We start from the raw sequence: 18619 nt of genomic DNA, 5'->3' as shown, positions 1-18619 counted from the left end.
CTCTAAATCTTTCACCTCTCTCACAGGAGGTGGATAACAGGTTTCATCATTAGTCCTCTGACATTGTAGTTGGTCATTATGCTGATCAGAGTTCCTAAGTCTTTCAAAGTTGTTTGTCTTCATAATATTATCATCATATAAATTGTTCTCCTGGTTCTGTTCATATCACTCTGCATCGGTTCACATAAATCTCTCCAGGTTTTGCTTACAGCACAATAGTATTCTATTACATTTATATATCATTGTTCAGCCAGTTGATGACCACTGCCTCATATTCCCATTCTTTGCCACTTCAGAGCTATAAATATTTTTGTCTATCCTTAGTTTGTTATGCTTAGAACCAATACCTCCCTTAATCTCCCCTCTCTCTAATATCCCTTCCCTCTTCATTCTCCCTTCTCCCTTTCCCTCCTACTTTCCTGTTAAATGAAATGTACTCAGCTCTGTGTGTGTGTGTGTTCTTTCCTCTTTTGACCAGTTCAGATGAAAGTGATGTTCAAGTGTCCTTTGTTTCTTCCTTCCTCCGTGTTTTTATAGACTTCTACTTGTGCATCCCTATTATGAGATAACTTTCCCGAACATTCGGGTCTGTCTCAAAAATCTGTCTTCCTCAACAGTAAAATGAAGATAATAGCACCTGCCTTCCAGGGTTGTTGTGAGAATCAAATGAGATAATATTTGTAAAGCATGTTGCACAGTGAACGTATAGTAGGTGTTTGATAAATACTTGTTTCCTTCATTCTTATGTTGTGTCCATGCCCTATCCCAGTGTATTCCTCTTCCCCTCAATTTCCACTCTTCTTCTAAAATTGTCAAGATAAAACAGAATCACTCCTTGTTCTGTCCTCAGTCAGGACAGAGATCTTCTAATTAGATTCCCTCTGTGATCCCTGATGATGAATAGTGATTAGAGGGGAGACATGTATTATTTTCCCCTATTAGAAAATAAGCATTTAATCTTTTTTTTTAGACCCTTGTGATTGTTCAATTGTATTTACCTTTTTTATGTCTCTTTTAACTCCTATGTTTGGTTTTTTTTTTTATTTTTTGTTTTTTAGAAACAGGGTTAAGTGACTTGCCAACGGTCACACAGCTAGTAAATCTCTGAAGCTAGATTTGAACTCGGGTCCTTCTGTCTCTGAGTCTGGTGCTCTATACACTGTGCCACCTGGCTGCCCCATTTACTCCTGTATTTGAACTTCAAAGTTTCTACATAGCTCTGCCTTTTCATCAGGGATTCTTGAAAAGATTCATTTTTCCTCCTATCATTATACTCAGTTATATATAATTGAATTATTCTTGGCTGTAAGCTTATACTCTTTACCTTCTGTTATATAGTATTCCACACTCTCAACTGGTAGTAGCTGTTATTATCATCCCCATATTACAGATGAAGAAACATACTCAAAGAGTTTGTGACTTACCCATTGGTTACATATCTGTGGTAAGCATCTGAGGTGACATTTGAATCTAGATTTTCCTGACTGCAAATCCAGTTATCTGTCCGCTATACTATGTTGCTTCTCCTCATACCTTTGATTTTCATTAAAACATACTTAATTTTACAAATATATGACTCATTTGGGTAGATTAAACTTTTATATTAAACTTTTTTTTCACTTTTCCCATTCATACTTTCTAGCAATTTCATTTTATTTACTAAATTTGAAATGAGAGGCAGAATTCAACATGCTATTTTATTTGCAGTTTTGGATACAGGCTTGGTGGTGTTATTAGATTATTTTTAGACCTATGGGTTTAATCTATCCTTACTGTTACTGTTCTTTATTGCATAGTTATTTGTGAGATGACTAATGTGCTAGCCTTCTTTTCAACCTCCCACTCTTTTTCTTTTGAAGTTTACCTGAATTCAGAATTGAAGCAGATTCTATTATTTTATTCTTTCAGTTTTTCTCTTGTGGAACTTAACATGGTTATAATTTAAAATTAAGCTTTTTTTTTTTCTTAAACACTTGTTCAAGTTTCTACTAAGATAGTATTTGAATGTTCTGCCATTTATTTTCTGAAATACTTCCTAGTATTGGGAAAGCAATTTCTTAAAAACAGAATCTTTCCTATGCTTTCACAGCTAAGTCAAATGATTGTTTAAAAAATGCACTGAGTGAATATAATTTTGTATATTTGTGTTTTTTTGTAAAAGAAATTGTAGCAGGTCAACTGAACAAAGCATGGCATAGCATTTTATTAGGCTGATGACATCAGGATCTAAGCATGTTGAAATCCTTAGGTTTTCTGTTTGAATTAATGAATTATTTTGCCTTAGGGGAAGATGATGTGGCGATTTAGGGAAATTTAATTGATTATCAAAGTGTGACCTATTTTGAAAAGAAATATTATTTATGGTATTATTATTCATTTTGTAGGAAATGAATGACATTTTATTTTGTACATATACTGTTTATTAACTGTCCAATATATAGCAGCTAGAAAGCCAGCCTGGGTTAGGGAAACTTGAGTTCAGGTTCCTCTTCTGACACACAGAGACTTTGTGACCCTGAGCAAATCACTTAACTTCTTAGTACTGTAGGGAATGCTTTAAGACTCTAAGCTGTATAGCCAATTTTGATCTTCATCAATAAAGGAAATTTCCTTGCTTGGAGTTCCCTACACAGATGAAATTACATCCAGTCCAAAAAAAGACGGTTGGTTTATATCTTTTTGTCTTTGCTAAGGAATGTAGGATGCTATTACTAATATTATCAGTAAATTGTATTTTAAAAATTATGTTAGGAGAGAGAGCTTGAAGCAAACAAAAAAGAAAAAATGAAAGAAGCTCAACTTGAAGCTGAGGTGAAGTTATTAAGAAAGGAGAATGAAGCCCTTCGGAGACACATAGCAGTTCTCCAGGCAGAAGTTTATGGGGCAAGACTGGCAGCCAAGTACTTGGATAAAGAATTGGCAGGAAGGTGGGTAAAAGTAGATTCCTATATATTTTCAAGTGTGGATGATATTTAAGTGTGACATTTAAGAATGTAAATGGATATTCAGTGACATCTTTTCTATATGAACATATGTTACTTAGTAACCTCTACTCTAGGAGAAATTTTACAATTGGATAAAAACCTAATTTCAAGAACTTAATATTGGTGAGAAATGTTCATTGAAAAGGGTTTAGAATTAATGTGTTTAGCCATTAGATAGGCAGTATAATAAAATAGAGAGCTGGCCTTAGACTCAGTAAGTCTTGGGTTAAGTCCAGTCTGACATTGCAGGGTCTGTGATCCTGGGCAAGTCACTTTACCCCTAGTACTCTAGGTAATTATCTAAGACTGTAAGTTACAGAACAATTATTGATCCCCGTTGGCAGAAGAAGTTTCCTTATCAGGAGTTCCTTTTCCTAAGGATAGCTATAAAGGGGTACATAAATAGTTTTTTTCCACTTGTTTGGACTCTTGCAGTAGCCCTGTCATTGATCTCCCCAATCTCGCCACTGCCACTCTCCTACCTGCAGACCTTATTAAGACTCTCTCCATTTGCCTGTAGTATCAAGTTCAAAATCTTCTTCATCTTGGAATTAAAGTCCTCCAGAATTTCATTCCACTTTATGAAGCTAGCCTTCCTACTCACCATTCTACAAGAAGTTCCTTCTGATACTCACTGCCAGTCTTACTTTATTACATATCTATTGCACATAGTGTGTTCATTCCCATACTTGTGTTTTTGCTCAGATTATTTCCCTTACTTAGAACTTTCCAGATTATTTCCCTTGCCTGGAACTGCCCCCAGCTTCTGCTGTCTAAACCTGTCTTATGCTCCACTTCTTCCACGAAGCTTGACAAATCTTGCCAATGTGAATTTCTCCTCAGGATGCCACATCCTTATTTTTTGGACCATGTATTTTGACACTTTATTATGTTGAAATATTATTACTTAATTTGTTAAATATTTATTGAGCATTACTTTATATTTTGTGTTATTCTCTCATTGTTTCATATGAGTACTTGTCTTCCTAACAAGATTCCAAGATCCATGAGGGCACGAGCTATGTTATATTTCTCTCTTATGTTCCTTATAGCACCTTAGCACCTTATAGCATCTATAGCTAGGCATATAGATAAACTGGATTAATTTAATTTCCTTTTTTTCTTTTAAATAAAAAGAGTCCAACAGATCCAGTTACTGGGTCGAGATATGAAAGGACCTGCTCATGATAAACTTTGGAACCAACTAGAAGCTGAAATCCATCTGCATCGTCACAAAACAGTTATTAGAGCCTGCAGAGGACGTAATGACCTGAAACGATCAATGCAAGCACCACCAGGACATGTATGTTTTTGAATCCTCTTGTAACCAACCTTTTCTTCCATTATAATCTGTTGTGTTTAGTAGTCCCATTTTAATTTTGATTTTAATCTCTTCAGGAAAATCTGTTCATTAAATCTACAATAGAAGACCTTAAATTTATTCATCTGATTTGTAAAATCATTTAAAAAAATGACAGCTCATAAAGATTTTACCAGTCTTTGGAATACGTGCCACTTATCATGGTACTTTAGAAAGTGGTGATCAATAATACTGTAGATCATATTTCTAATTCTTCCTTATTTCCTGATTAGGCCTGACGTAATCAAGAAAGTTGATCTGATGGGTATATTTGATTACAAAATTTGCTGTCCATAAGTCAGTCCATCAATATAGTAAATAAAATTAATTAAATAAGCAGTAAAGTATAATATATTTACAAATAATCTTTATTAATTTCTATATATGTAATGGGTATCTAGGTGACTCAGTGGATAGAGTACTGGGCCTGGAGTCAGAAAGACCTGAATTCAAATCCGGCCTTAGACATTTACTAGCTGTGTGACTCTGGGCAAGTCATTTAGCCCTGTTTGCCTCAGTTTCCTAATCTGTAGAATGAGCTGGAAAAGGAAACGGCAAACCACTCTAGTATCTTTGCCAAGAAAACCCCAAATGGAGACATAAGAATCAGACAGGACTGAAATGACTGAACAACAATGTACATCATGTAGATAGATACAGTTTTATAAAAATTTTAAGAATAATTTGGTTACCAAATTTGAAACACAGATTCTGGGATAATACTACCACTTATCTGATCTTGAGTTAATGAGGATGGATTCTGAGATGTACATAGAGTAATCTGCTTTCATCACTACTACTGTATTCCTTGGTTTCATTTCCCATTCATGTAAATCCAAATCAAATCCCATTACAACAGCTGTGCTTAAAGAAAAAAAATCTAACTCTTATGAAATTATTTCTTTTCCATTTTGATTCATGTGGGCATTTTATATTTGCAAGATGATAGTTCCAAGACAGTGAAATAATTTATATGCCTCCATAAAATTCATTTTTATCCACAGTTAATGAATACATAGTATCTTGCTGATAACACCCTTTGCTGCTGCTATCTCTTCCACTGTTAGTGAGCACTGTTCCCTAACTTTTTGGCATTAGAAGTGAAAGTGTGTGGCACTTCGTAAAAAATTGTGAGAGATAGTGGTGGGGCATGTATGTGTAAGTAATAAGAAATGGTCTTCACAGGATAAAATCATACAATAGTCTTTTTTTTTTTCCCTCAAGGAAATCGGGGTTAAGTGACTTGCCCAGGGTCACACAGCTAGTAAGTGTCAAGTGTCTGATCTGAGAGCGGATTTGAATTCGAGTCCTCCTGCTCCAGGGCTAGTGTTCTATCCACTGTACCGCCTAGCTGCCCCTTATACAATAAATAGGCTTTTATTAGCTCCTTTACTCCTTTCCAAACTAAACATAGCAATCCTGCACTAGGAAGTAGTATTCTTCAATTCATATTGCAGGATGGCATGCAGGATAATCACCTTTCTTTGTTTAGTCTAATTTTTTTCTTACTACTAAAGTTGAGTGAGGATAGAAAAACTGGGGCAAGAAAGAGAATGGGAGTACATATTTTTTGCTGAAAGCACAGGAGTATGAATATCTAGAGTGGAAAGCCTTGCATTTCTTCTTTAGTTGCTTAGCCTTAGAGTGAAAATAATTTATTAGTCATTTAGCTGACAGTTTAAGTCTGAAATTCATAGTTCAAAAAGTATATGAATCTTCATTGTACTTTAAGTGAAGGTGTCCTATTTTATTTTCTAGGGCTTTTTATTTACCCCTTTGTTCATAACAACTATTATTTGACAACCTGTTATCTTCCCCCAAAATAAGGATTTCTAAACGAAAGCTATGTGGTAGTATTGAATAAGTTAACATCTTGTAGTATAGTTATATTCAAGAAGCCCAATTTAATTTAAAAAAATTTTGTGTTACCTAGGATCAGGATTCCTTAAAGAAAAGTCAAGGTGTTGGTCCAATCAGAAAGGTTCTTCTCCTCAAAGAAGATCATGAAGGACTTGGCATTTCAATTACAGTAAGAAGTAGTGCTTTTTCTTTTTTTGTTTATTACGGTAATTCTGCTTCAGGGAATAAAATGCTGAATGAATTAAGTCTTTGAAAGTAACTTAAGTTTACCCCCTTTAAATGCCAAAATTGATTCTTAAATATTTTAACTATTTTTTTATTAAAATCTTACCTTTCATAGTAAACAGAATATATCCTACATATAATTTAACTTTTTTTTTTGATGGTTCACGATCATTATAAATTTCATTATGAATTTAAATAAAAATAATACCCTGAAACAGATGTCAAACACTTCATGGCTATTCTAAGTGGGCCTATTAATGTGGTGGATTTTTTTGTTTTGTTTAGGTTTTGGGTTTTAAGATCCATTTGTTGTCATCTGTCATTGCTTTCTGCCTGTCTATTAGTTCTTAATCTTTTACTTTAATTTACACATGTCCTAGTTGAGACAAGGCTTGTGGATTGTACCATCTCCTTTATGATAATGAACTTTGTGACAGCTTTGTTGCTTAGAAGTCCTGAGACCTTAGTTCTGTGCCTTTTAAGGATAATTAAGGTTGTTTTACTAATCTTTTAATTTCATTTTCGTTTGATGAAGGAATTATACATATTCATTTACTTAAGGGTTTTATCTAATAGTGACTTTATAAATATAAACATTAATTTGGCTGTTTAAATATTAATTTGACATCAATTCTTTTGTATAAGATAAAATTAGTGTCCTATGCATTTGTAGTGTAGATTTTTCTATGTGGAAATTTGCTTTTAAAATTATAAAAGGTCTTTTAAACAAAAATAGAAATTTTTTTTCAATCTTTTTTTTCCTAAGTGACTTTTTGGTAATTGGTGTAAAAAATATCGCAGTTTGTTTATTGATGAAAGAATTTTATTTTTGTTCTCAGAGATTGTATATGTTCTGCATACATATAGCCTTTGGATATTTAATATGAGAAGTAATCATCTTTTAGTAGAAAATGGCTTTTGAAAAATTCCTTCGTTTTTATGAAAATACTTTTATGATTTTATTTAAATGTAAAATTAACTTGATCATTTTGGCTGTGACTATAACTTGTTAATTAAATTATTTCTTCCATATTGATAGGGTGGAAAGGAACATGGCGTTCCAATTCTCATCTCTGAAATCCATCCTGGACAACCTGCTGATCGTTGTGGAGGGCTGCATGTTGGAGATGCTATTCTGGCAGTCAATGGAGTTAACCTGAGAGATGCGAAGCATAAAGAAGCTGTAACTATTCTTTCTCAGCAGGTAAGTTCACTGATGCCTGTATGATTATGACTATCAATTTGTTCTTTTTATATCTGAATACTTATAAGCCTGTATATATAAGCTTTTTTTCTTTGCTGTAAATCCTATCAGGTATCAAGATATTGATGTGATTTCACTGTTAAGTTCTGGGGCTTTTCTAAATGACCATTTAGTCAGACTTATACTAAAGGAAACTTTATGAAACAATGCAGTGAAATTAAAATGATCAAGCTTGTCTCCAAAGAAGTGATATAAATGAATGTACCTCCCTCCCTTCTTTGAAGAGGTGGGGCGACTAGGAGTGTGGAACACTACATGTAATGATGTACCTGGTTTGATGTGTTGATTAGTGTTCTTGAATTTTTTTTCCTCTTTTTTATTTTTTTGTTACAAGTGGTGACTCTCTTAGAGGAGAGGTGGATGTATTGGGAAATGTAGGCAATATGAAAACAAAAAGTGTCAACAAAATATTTTAAAGGAAAATCTTTTTTTCTCCAAATTATCTAACGAGATCTAGATTAGATTAGCAGCTGATTCTGAAATATATGAAGTATATTTTAAGCATGAATAAAGCCCTATATAAATGTGAAGTATTATAGAAAACACAAATGAGACAACGATTTATTTCTAAAGAATTTCATCATTCATTAGAGAGGCTTATTTTCAGATGCTGGTTGCCAAGTAATGATGTGGGTGGGGGAAGGGGAAAGCAAACAACTCAAGAAACTCTTTTCTCAAGCAGAAGGTGTAATCTAAACAACCTCTAAGGTGAAATTACATATTCTTGAAGTACTGTAAGCTCCTTAAGGTCAGGTACTTGTTTCGCTCGCTTTTGTATTTTGTATCCTTGGTGCCTAACAGTGCCTGATTCATAGTAGTCACTTAAGTGCTTCTTGATTGACTAAGGGTAAGGATATGTACTAGATAGTGTAAAATGTCAGGACTAACGCCTGAAATGCTTGTTAGGATCTGATTTTTTGGTTTGCTAAAATTCCATTTGTCCAGTTTTATTGTATACCTGTGGTTAGTTTATATTTGCATAGAATCTGTTGTTGAAGGGCCCAGTGTAGCAGGTGAATCTCTTTTCTAGTCGTATAGCCATGGCCTGCACTTCTAACTAGAGCCAGCCAAACTTGTAAATGAATGCAGTCACAAAGGAGTTTAGGCAGAGCATTGTGGATGAGTCAGCATAAATCCATTAGAGTTACTGGCAAATAACTCAACGTACATATTAATGGTGGGTTGGTATTTTCCTTTCTTTCTATCCTGTAAAACTTGTTCTATGGTAGCACAGTTGAGTAGCCTAAGCAGTAGCCTAAGAACCTAGCAGTTCTTGGTTGTGATCCAGGCTGTGTAGTTAACTAACTTTCCCTAACTGGCAGTTCTTTTTAATAACTTATAAAACAGAAGCTTATTTTACATTTAAAACATTTGATTTGTACATATTTAGGGTCATAGATTTAGAGCTAGAAGGGACCTCAAAGAATGTTCTTTGCACAAGTAGAAATTTTGTTTAATAGTTTTGCGGCCAACACATGGCATCATGAAAACATTAACTGGCAAAAGTCATCCCACAATGAGCTAGCCTGGCTTCGCTGAAACAGTGTTTGCTATAACCTAGGTTGGCTGGAAAGAACATGAAGAGTGGATAACGGCAGGAAACTGCTTGTGTAGTAACCTACAGAAGAATAACTGCTGAGAGTATGAGCAGAGGGAATGCTTCAGTGACATTGAAGCACAGTTTTAAGTGATTTGGCATAGCTGGACTGGGAATCGTTATTATAATACTGATTAACTTATTATAGGAGTTCTTAACCTGAGATCCCCCCGGATAGGGGCTGGGGGAAAAAATACATCTTTATTTTCATTAACTTCTAGCTAAAATTTAGTATTTCTTTTAATTATTCAAAACATTATTCTGAGAAGTCTGCCAAAGTAGTGCATAACACAAAAAAAAGTTAGTAACATAGTGGCTAGTGATAAAAGATGAAGCTATGAGAGTTACACGTTTGTATTTAGTGCCCATAGCCAAATACTTACTAGACTAAAGTCAATAAATATTTATTAAACACTTTCTCTGTGCAGAACATTATGCTAGGTTCAAGGGGAGCTACAAAGGTAAGACACAGGCCTTGTCCTCAGAGTGCTTATGGTCTAGATGTGGGATTATTATTACTCCATATAATTGATACAGAATAACACAATCATTGCTAGCATAGTGACTGGAACACGATAAACATTTAATGTTTTTGCATTCATTTATGGCATGTGTTTAAACACAAACATGTGTTCAACACATATGTTTATGTTTAACCCCAAAATATTTTTTGTTATATATAATAGATGTTTGTGGCATATCAATGTTACATTTGACTGAAAGGTTGAAAGAGTGGAAGGCTTTATGGAAGTTGGGACATTTGAATTGATCTGTAAAGAATTGGTAGGCATTCAATAGATACCGAAGGAGTAAAACACATCACACTCATAAAGAACAGCATGACAAAAAACATGGAGACAGAAAGCCTAGAATGTATTTAGGACACCAAATACTTTTGTTTGATCAGAGTATAAGTGTCTGAAGATCAGTTTGGAAAGAAAGGTTGGCACTAGGTTATTCTTGAGTTTGATTTCCAGGCAGAGAAGTATACATATTACTTAGACAATAGGAAATAATTGAGGAATGGAATGATTTTGTAAGAAGGTCAATCTGACATTATTATTAAGGATCAATTGGAGGATAGGAACTCAGAGTGAAATAGGGAAGATCTGTTAAAAAGCTTTCAGCCCTGCAGGTGGAATTGAAGACTTAATACTGCAGTATTGATAGTGGACCTAGTAAATTGAGAAATAAGTAACTCATCATAAATGAAAGGTGAAGAATCAAAGGTAACATTAAAGTTTCAAGCATTGTGATGCTAGGTAAATGATAATGCCAGTCACAAAAATAGTGAAGCAAGAGGCAAAAGCAGTTTTAGAGGAGAAATTAATCTCTAGTGTGCTGTTTGATGTGCTGGAAGAACTAAGTGGTGGTATCCTGAAAATATTTTGGATATGTGGGTCTTAAAGCTCAAAAGAAAACTTAGGGCCAGAGAGATTTGAGAATCGTTTATCTATGATAAGTCATTATGGAAACCATGGAAGTAAATGAGATTGTCAAGGAAAATAACATAGTGAAGGAGGAGAAAAGGGCTAAGAACAGAACTGTGGCAATACTCATCTTTTCCAATCAGGAAAACAATGAAGACCCATTGAAAGAGACAGACAGTAGAACCTGGAAAAAACATTGTTTCTGAAATCAAAAGAAGATTGGGTTTATCAGGAATATAGGCCTGAGACTCCCTCCTAGTCAAAGCATAACTTGTCTTCTCATCCTCAGCAGTTTAAGAGATACATAGAAACTTTTGCTGTTTATAGGGTAGAATCCCTCTGTGGTCTTTGGGTGGAGTGCTTAAGTCTCCTCTTCCAGAAACACATTTTTACCCAGAGAGGTCAAACAGATAATGACTTTAAAAAAAAAAGCTATTGAATTGCATTAGCAGATTGAGGACAATTGAGAGAGCAGTTTTAGTAGAGTTGTGAAGGTGGAAATCACATTGTAAGGGGTTAAGGAGGTTTAGAATGATAAGGAAATAGTGAAATTGGGTGTTAACTATTCCTAGGAGTTTAGCTATGAGAGAGAAGAACGTACAGTAATAAGGTAGTATAAAAGGATCAAGATGATGGTTTGTTTGTTTTTTCTTTTAACATTGGGGAAACCTGGGTATGTTGATAGGCAGATAAAAACAGGCCAAAGAACAGGGAAAGGTTGGAAATACGGGAGCCATTTGGCTATTAGAACTAGGTCTTGGAAGGGATTAGAGGGAATGGGATTAAGAACACAGGCAGAAAGATTAGCCTTAGTGAAAGATAGGGATAAGCTTTGAGTAATAAAACTGAGGGAGAGTTTATGGTAGGCATATGGTTTCAACCTTCTAAATGAAGCAAGGAATATGAGGTTAAATAATATAAGTATGGACAGCTAGGTGACACAGTGGATAGAATGCCAGACCTGGAGTCAGGAAGACCTGAGTTCAAATTTGGTCTCTCAAACACTTACTAGTTCTGTGACCCTGGGCAAGTTACTTAACCCTGTTTACTTCAGTTCCTCATCTGTAAAATGAACTGGAGAAGGAAATGGCAAACCACTCCAGTAGCTCTGCCAAGAATACCCCAAATGGGGTCATGAAGAGTTGGATACAACTGAAAAAACGACTGAACAAAATGAGGGATGAAGTAAAAACACATAGTTAGGAAATGTGTCTTGAGTGAGGAATAGCAAGGATGCCAATGTCACTGGATTATAGAGTAAATGAAGGGAGATAAGATTTTAAGACTGGAAAGGTCAAAGAGGATCATATTATGAAGATTTAAAAGCCAAAAGAGAATCTTATATTTAATTCTGGGGGTAATAGGGAGCCACTGGAGTTTATTGAATGGGGAGTGCAGAGGGGTGACCTGGTAAGAACTGTGCTTTAGGAAGATTATTTTAAAGGTGGGTGGTGGATAGGGTAGAGAGAGTAAAACCAGAAGGTTATTGCAATAGTCAGTAAACATTTATTAAGAGCCTGCTTTGTACCTGGCACTGTGCTAAACGCTAGTGAAGCCTATGGACCAGAACAATGAGAACCGAGAGAAAGTGAGTATTGCACCTGAAGCCAGGAAAACCTGAGTTCAAATCATCCTTCAGACACTTACTAGCTGTGTGAACCTGGGCAAGTCACCTAATCACTGCTTACCTCTGTTTACTCATCTGTAAAATGGGTTTAATAATAGCACCTGCCTCCCAGGGTTGTGAGGATAAAATATGCTGTTTATAAAGTGTTTTGCAAATCTTAAAGCATTGTAAAAATTCTAGTGTTGAAAAACTTTGAAAGACTTTAGACTTGAAATGACACATTTCACCTACTTCTTGCCAGAATGGGTGGCAGGATTTAAAATGCAGGATAAAATGTACATTTTTGGACATGGCCAATGTGGAGATTAGTTTTGCTGGACTGTGAATTTTGTTATGAAAAGATTTTGTTTTTCTTATTGTTTAATTGAGGATACAACAATGGGAAAGTGAGATTATAAAGTGCTTGTCAAAATAAATTAGTAAACTTCATTAAAAAATGAAATGACCTGTTCATGATTAGGCAGCTGCTAAGTGGCAGTGCTGAGACCTAAACTCAGGCTTCTTACACCTGTGGCTCACAGTATTGCACTCACTGGGGACAAACCTTTTCCAAAATACAGCTGAGAAGTGTTGGCTATTGTGTGAATAATTTTATAGGCTTCTGTGCATCTATTTACAAATACTGTCTTGCAGACTAACATGGCTCGGGTCTCTGATTTCATTTGCCACAAAGGATATCTTTGATGATACATTACATTGTAATTTGGAAATTCCGGTACCATTGACATGCATTTGTGCATCTCCATTGAGGAACCTTTATTAGGATCTGCTTGCTTGGCCACCAAATATCTACCCATTTTACACCTTCCTTCTACCTACTCAGGTAGAGCTACAAAGTAGCTCCTAATAATCACTTTAAGAATAATAATGCTAAGACAAATGTTTTTATTTTTCTTGAATTAAATTCCTATTTTATGTGTCACACATCCAGCTTCAAAACAAATTGACCAGTAGAGGATCAAAGTAAATATATTAATTCCACAGAAATACCTGTGTTCTATTGCATTTTTTAATCTGTTTCATTGCACTAAATTAACAACTTCATACATTAAAGTAGTCCCATTTTACGTACAGTAAAGTGGATATGAGATTTGCCTAGTTCAGGGGTTCCTACCTCTTCTTGTATATTATGAATGCCTTGGGCGGCTTGGTGAATCCTGCAGACCTCTTTTCAGGATGTTTTTAAATGCATGAAATAAAATGAGTAGGATTATAAAAGAAACCTATTACATTGAAATAGTATGTTTTTTAAAACAAGTTCACCTACGTCAAGTTAAAAAACCCTAAAGAGCAACATGGTAAGGGGGTTTGCTAGATAAAACAATTATTTCCTCCAATTACTAGAACAAGTTAAGATTTACATGCTGATGTAAAAAGAACAGAACACATCGTGCATTACTTTTAAGAGGTCATCCAGTAAGACAAATTCAATAGTCATTTGGACCTAGGTAGATTCTGCTTGAGGTAAATATAAAAGTCACATCGTTAAGTGTGTTGATGTAAATTCTAAATGATTGTAAATGAACTTTATTAGTAGACACATTAGTGTAATTCCACCCATCAGTAGAATGAAAATTAATTTTAAAGAAAAAGTTTGGAACTGACCTCTTCTCAAATGAGGTGATCCTTTAGAAATTGGAAATTCTTAACTGACAGAAACTTAAATTTCTTTTTTTCTTCCTCACCCTCCCAATTTAGAGAGGAGAGATTGAGTTTGAAGTAGTTTATGTTGCTCCTGAGGTAGATTCTGATGATGAAAACGTGGAGTATGAGGATGAGAGTGGACACCGTTATCGTTTGTATCTTGATGAATTAGAGGGAAGTGGAAATCCTGTTGCTCATCGGAAAAGTGCAAGTGGGGACTTAAAACTGTTACAAGGTAAAAGTGATTTGTTTAAGTTCCTAAAAGTAGATATTTGACTTTTTTTTTAAGTCTTATTAATTAATAGTTGTTTGATGACAAATGTCTTTAGTTTACTATTAGAAAAGTCGAAGGAGTAATGTTTCTTTGCTCATATTTTATTTTAAATTGATGGCATTGCTAAGTAACTGAATATTATTTTAGTCTTTTCAGATTGAGTCATTTGTATAAGTTGTAATATCCCATGAAATATTTTTAAATTATGCAAAATGTTTGCTAAGTCTCATGTATGATGTGTCCACAGATTGTCATATTACACACAATTCATTCTTTAAAGGTTTATAAATAACAGGGGTACATTATGTTTATCTGTGTAGAGATTATCCTTATTGTAGTTTATCCAGCCTCAAATTTTAATACTTGTTTAGCTTCTTCCTGCTTCCTACCAGAATTCCTGACTACCATTTAGGGAATGCTACGCAATTACAAAGTAATTTTATTTTTATTTATTTATTTTTTTACAAAGTAATTTTATTTTATTTTTTGCTGTGCAATTACAAAGTAATTTTATTTTTATTTATTTATTTTTTACAAAGTAATTTTATTTTATTTTATTTTATTTTTGGGGGGGGGCTAGACAGTGGGGTTAAGTGACTTGCCCAGGGTCACACAGCTAGTGAGTGTTATGTGTCTGAGGGCAGATTTGAACTCAGGTCCACCTGAATCCAGGGCCGGTGCTCTATTCACTGCGTCACCTAACTGCCCCCTTACAAAGTAATTTTAACAGCAGAGTGTAATCGATTAGCTAAAGTTGCAACAGAATGCATTCCAAAGTTTAGTAGAAATTAATTTGCATGATCTATTATGTTAGGTCATCTGAGCCACTTTATTCCATTAATGCAAATAACCAGAAGTTGGTGATACTTTGTGTTTATATACAAAATTTACACATTATGAGAAACTTAATAAGATATCTGTTATACGGTGTATGACAAAATGAGAGCAGCCTCTTGTTAAGAGCAACAAGCCCTATTAAATAAATAATTTGGGGCATGTTATCTCACCTAATAACTAATAAGTATTTATTATAGTAGGTTTTCCCTTGTAGAATGAAATAAAACTATAAAAAAAATTCTTCTTTTTCCATCTTGTTAATCTGCGTTTGTTCTATTCCACCTCTCTTTTTTTCAGGCTTTAATAAGAAGCCAGTAATTGATGGACATGAAAATGGAGACCTGGGAACCTCAAGTGAAACTCCTCTTGATGACAATGCATCCAAGTTAGCTGAGTCAGCAGAATCTTTGTCGTAAATGGTTTATTAAATTGACTTTTCTGCAGGCAATATTGTTACTCAGACTGTTATGGATTTTATATACTAGGGGAGGTTGTGAAAAGGACTATCTAAAAGCAAAGGGAGGCTGTTGTTTATTGCCAAAAGTAAAAAGGCAGTTACCTCAGGGCTTCATTGTGAGCAATTCTAAATGTTTAAAACTCTCCGTTTTCTGTGATAAACCATAATTAGCAATTGCATGTAAAGCAATTTTTATTTTCTTAAAATTGTAAGCACCAAAGCATGTGTTTCCCAAAGGGATATTACTAAGCTTTTAAGGTACAAAATGAAGCATAATTGTTTCATTTGGTTCCTTTTTCACTTAACAGAAGGACAGTGTTAACAGGAATCTAATAGGAAATAGCCTTTAATTACAAAAGAGTAAATTAAATTGTTTTAAGTGTATCCCCGAATGCTATATTGTGGTGTTTAAATTGCAAAATTTTATTCTCTTAATAGCAGGGAAGTGGGCTTAACTTCAAAACAAAACAAAAATATCCCACATTTAAATATTTCAAAATTGAAGGAATGATTTAGTTTTCTATTTATTACAGATTTTGATTCCTTAATCATTTCTTAGTGATCATTTAGGTGTAAAATGAGTATGCCTTTCAGCTTTGTTTAATGCAGTTAAAAGTAGTTTAAGCAATCCTTTGTCAATCAGTGCTGCACTAGAAATAATTTCTAAAGTGTTCTTGCACATTATACTTTTTTGTTTTTTAAAAATTCAAATAAGTGTAAAATATCAGTACACAATTATGTTGATGCATGTGCATGGCATTATTCAGTCCCAAGCTTTTTTCCTGGTGTCGTTTTGAGATTAGTTTTACACATTTTGAGTTGTTCATACAGTTTGTCATGCCATGATAGTCCTGGTACTTAAAAGTTCAAATTGTTGTTGTTAACATGAAATACATTGCCTTTGAAGAATAGTTTTAAAGTAACTGATAATTGATATAAGTCTCAAGGCTCAGGGCACACATGAAGTATTAGGAAACTTGATACAGTAATTGTCTTGGTTAGTTTTTCCATGTCTGTAGCTGTTTTCCTTATTCTTCTTATGCAAACTTTACAAATGTGCTAGTTTCTCTTATCCCAGAGCAAAACCTGTTTTGATTGCTCTTATTTGCTACTGTGCAAGCCACTATATCTTAGTGGGCAATATCAAAGCATTGTACTTAAAGAGATGAGTTTTGCCAAGATCATTTTTTAAAGACCCTATGTAGATGGAGAAAAACCTAAACGGCCTTTAGAATGATATCAGTTTATTCAACGCCTAATGTTGAAATGTTACATGATGCAGGACAAGGTTCCTAGCTTCTCCTGGGTGCATTATATATTTGTTTATAGAGAAATCTTTAAAATGTATATACTTTATTCAGTGATTTGCTATTTATAAATCTTGTTTGTAACTATTGCTCATTGATAGATTTTTGTTGTTATTGCTGTTGTTGCTGTTGTTATTGTTTTGTTTTGGGAGGCAGTTTCATTCACTCAGCTTGGCTATTTCCATGTTAAATTTTTAATACTAGTGCACTTCATAATATTGTATGTTGTTACTGATATTAAAATACCTTATAGCATAACATTGCCTTTAAGCAAAAGCTAGTATTTAATAGTAGAAATGAGTAAGTAAGCAAGGTGCACATCATTGTTTGCTCTAACATCATTTTTGGTGGGAGGGTGGGGGGAGCAATAGCTTTTTCATGCATGATATGAGATCTGCAGTTGGATTTCAGTGTGTATTCATTTTTGTAATGCTTTGCTGTGAGGTTTTTCATTGTGGCAAATCTAAAACTATTCCTCTAGGGCATGGAGTTTTTTATTTTCTTTTCCTATTTTCCGAAAAGACAGTGAGTGATGATGGTGATTATCACATTTTGCAGAGAATATCTTTCTTTTTATCTGTGACTAAAACTTTAAGTATGTTAAGATGGAACCTGTTGTTCAGAGAGAACTAACTTTTAGATTTATGAAGTTATTATGGTCCTGAACCTGAGATATCTGTAAAGATGATGATGTGATTTGGAGGATGTTGTGAAGAATTGGAAGTTCCTTCCCCAGAATTTAATCTCCAACCTGAAATGAACAAGGTCATTGAAAACACTACTCTTTATTTTTTTGTTAATATCCCACAGCCTGCTGCTGTAGTCTTTCAAGGGCTGTTGAATGGAGAATTATAGAAAGAGGTAAATGCCTCTATGACTGTCTCCACTTCATCTCTTCTCCACTTTGGTTTTGAAGCCCCAGATTAGAACACTGTTACTAGGACGCTACTGTGAATAAATCTGTGCTTCCTACCAATGGTTAGCCATGTAGGTGCTTTGGTAGCTGTTGCAGTTCAAAATTCACCTAGGAGGTGTAGCACTTTGAGAATGAACTAGGAATTACAGAGATGATTTTCTGGTTTCTTTCTGTTTTGCTCATAACTGTACCTCTCAGACCCTGGTCCAAAGAGGAATTAGATTTAAGAAGAGTTTCCAGTGTAAAGTAGTATTGATATTTTCATTTTTATAAGAAAGAAACCATCAATATATAGCAATTAAGCCAATAAGAGAATGATTTGGAAGAGGGTGTGTGTGTGTGTGTGTGTGTGTGTGTGTGTGTGTGTGTGTGTGTGTAGGGTGGTTGAAAAGGTCTAGATAATGACCGTAGCAAACATACACATCTAACATCAGGACCATTTTCTAAAGATTCCTCATCTGTAATGACTGTATAGAATTTAACAGAATATTGACTTTTACAACATGGGACCATACTAAGGTAGAGTTAAGAAAAATGAAAAATCCTTGGTGGTGGAGGTAACTGAACAGTTGTCAAAAGATGGTTGAATTTCCTTGGTGGTGGTACTTTTACCACTTTGGGGATTTTTGTTTCTGTCTTCAGAAACTCAAAAAGTGTTTTCTATACATATTAAACATTATTTCACAACATTATTTATTATATAATCCAATATCCAATTCAGGGTTGGGCTCATCAGTAAAAGATGTAATATTTGCAACAACTGTATTATATCTAGTTAAGTTGGGTTGAATATTTTTTTATTAGCCTGTAAATAAAGATGGCATCTTTACATTGAAA

At 34.4% G+C, this 18619-nt stretch overlaps 1 protein-coding gene across 1 annotated transcript in view; it reads left to right on the top strand.

The window, feature by feature from the left end:
• GOPC (golgi associated PDZ and coiled-coil motif containing) overlaps positions 1-18619 on the top strand; it is a 42476-nt gene extending 23857 nt beyond the window's left edge. The window contains exons 3-8 of the mRNA XM_027848627.1: positions 2752-2927; positions 4122-4287; positions 6278-6373; positions 7469-7633; positions 14046-14226; positions 15400-18619. Coding sequence (XP_027704428.1) covers positions 2752-2927; positions 4122-4287; positions 6278-6373; positions 7469-7633; positions 14046-14226; positions 15400-15518 — 903 coding nt within the window. The 3' untranslated portion in view covers positions 15519-18619. The remainder of the gene's footprint in view (positions 1-2751; positions 2928-4121; positions 4288-6277; positions 6374-7468; positions 7634-14045; positions 14227-15399) is intronic.

Source organism: Vombatus ursinus, unplaced genomic scaffold (genome assembly GCF_900497805.2).
Source record: "Vombatus ursinus unplaced genomic scaffold, bare-nosed wombat genome assembly UNPS02006779.1, whole genome shotgun sequence".
Taxonomy (NCBI): Eukaryota; Metazoa; Chordata; class Mammalia; order Diprotodontia; family Vombatidae; genus Vombatus; species Vombatus ursinus.
Note: the sequence above shows the minus strand (reverse complement) of the source record. Positions and strands in the feature narration are given on the sequence as shown.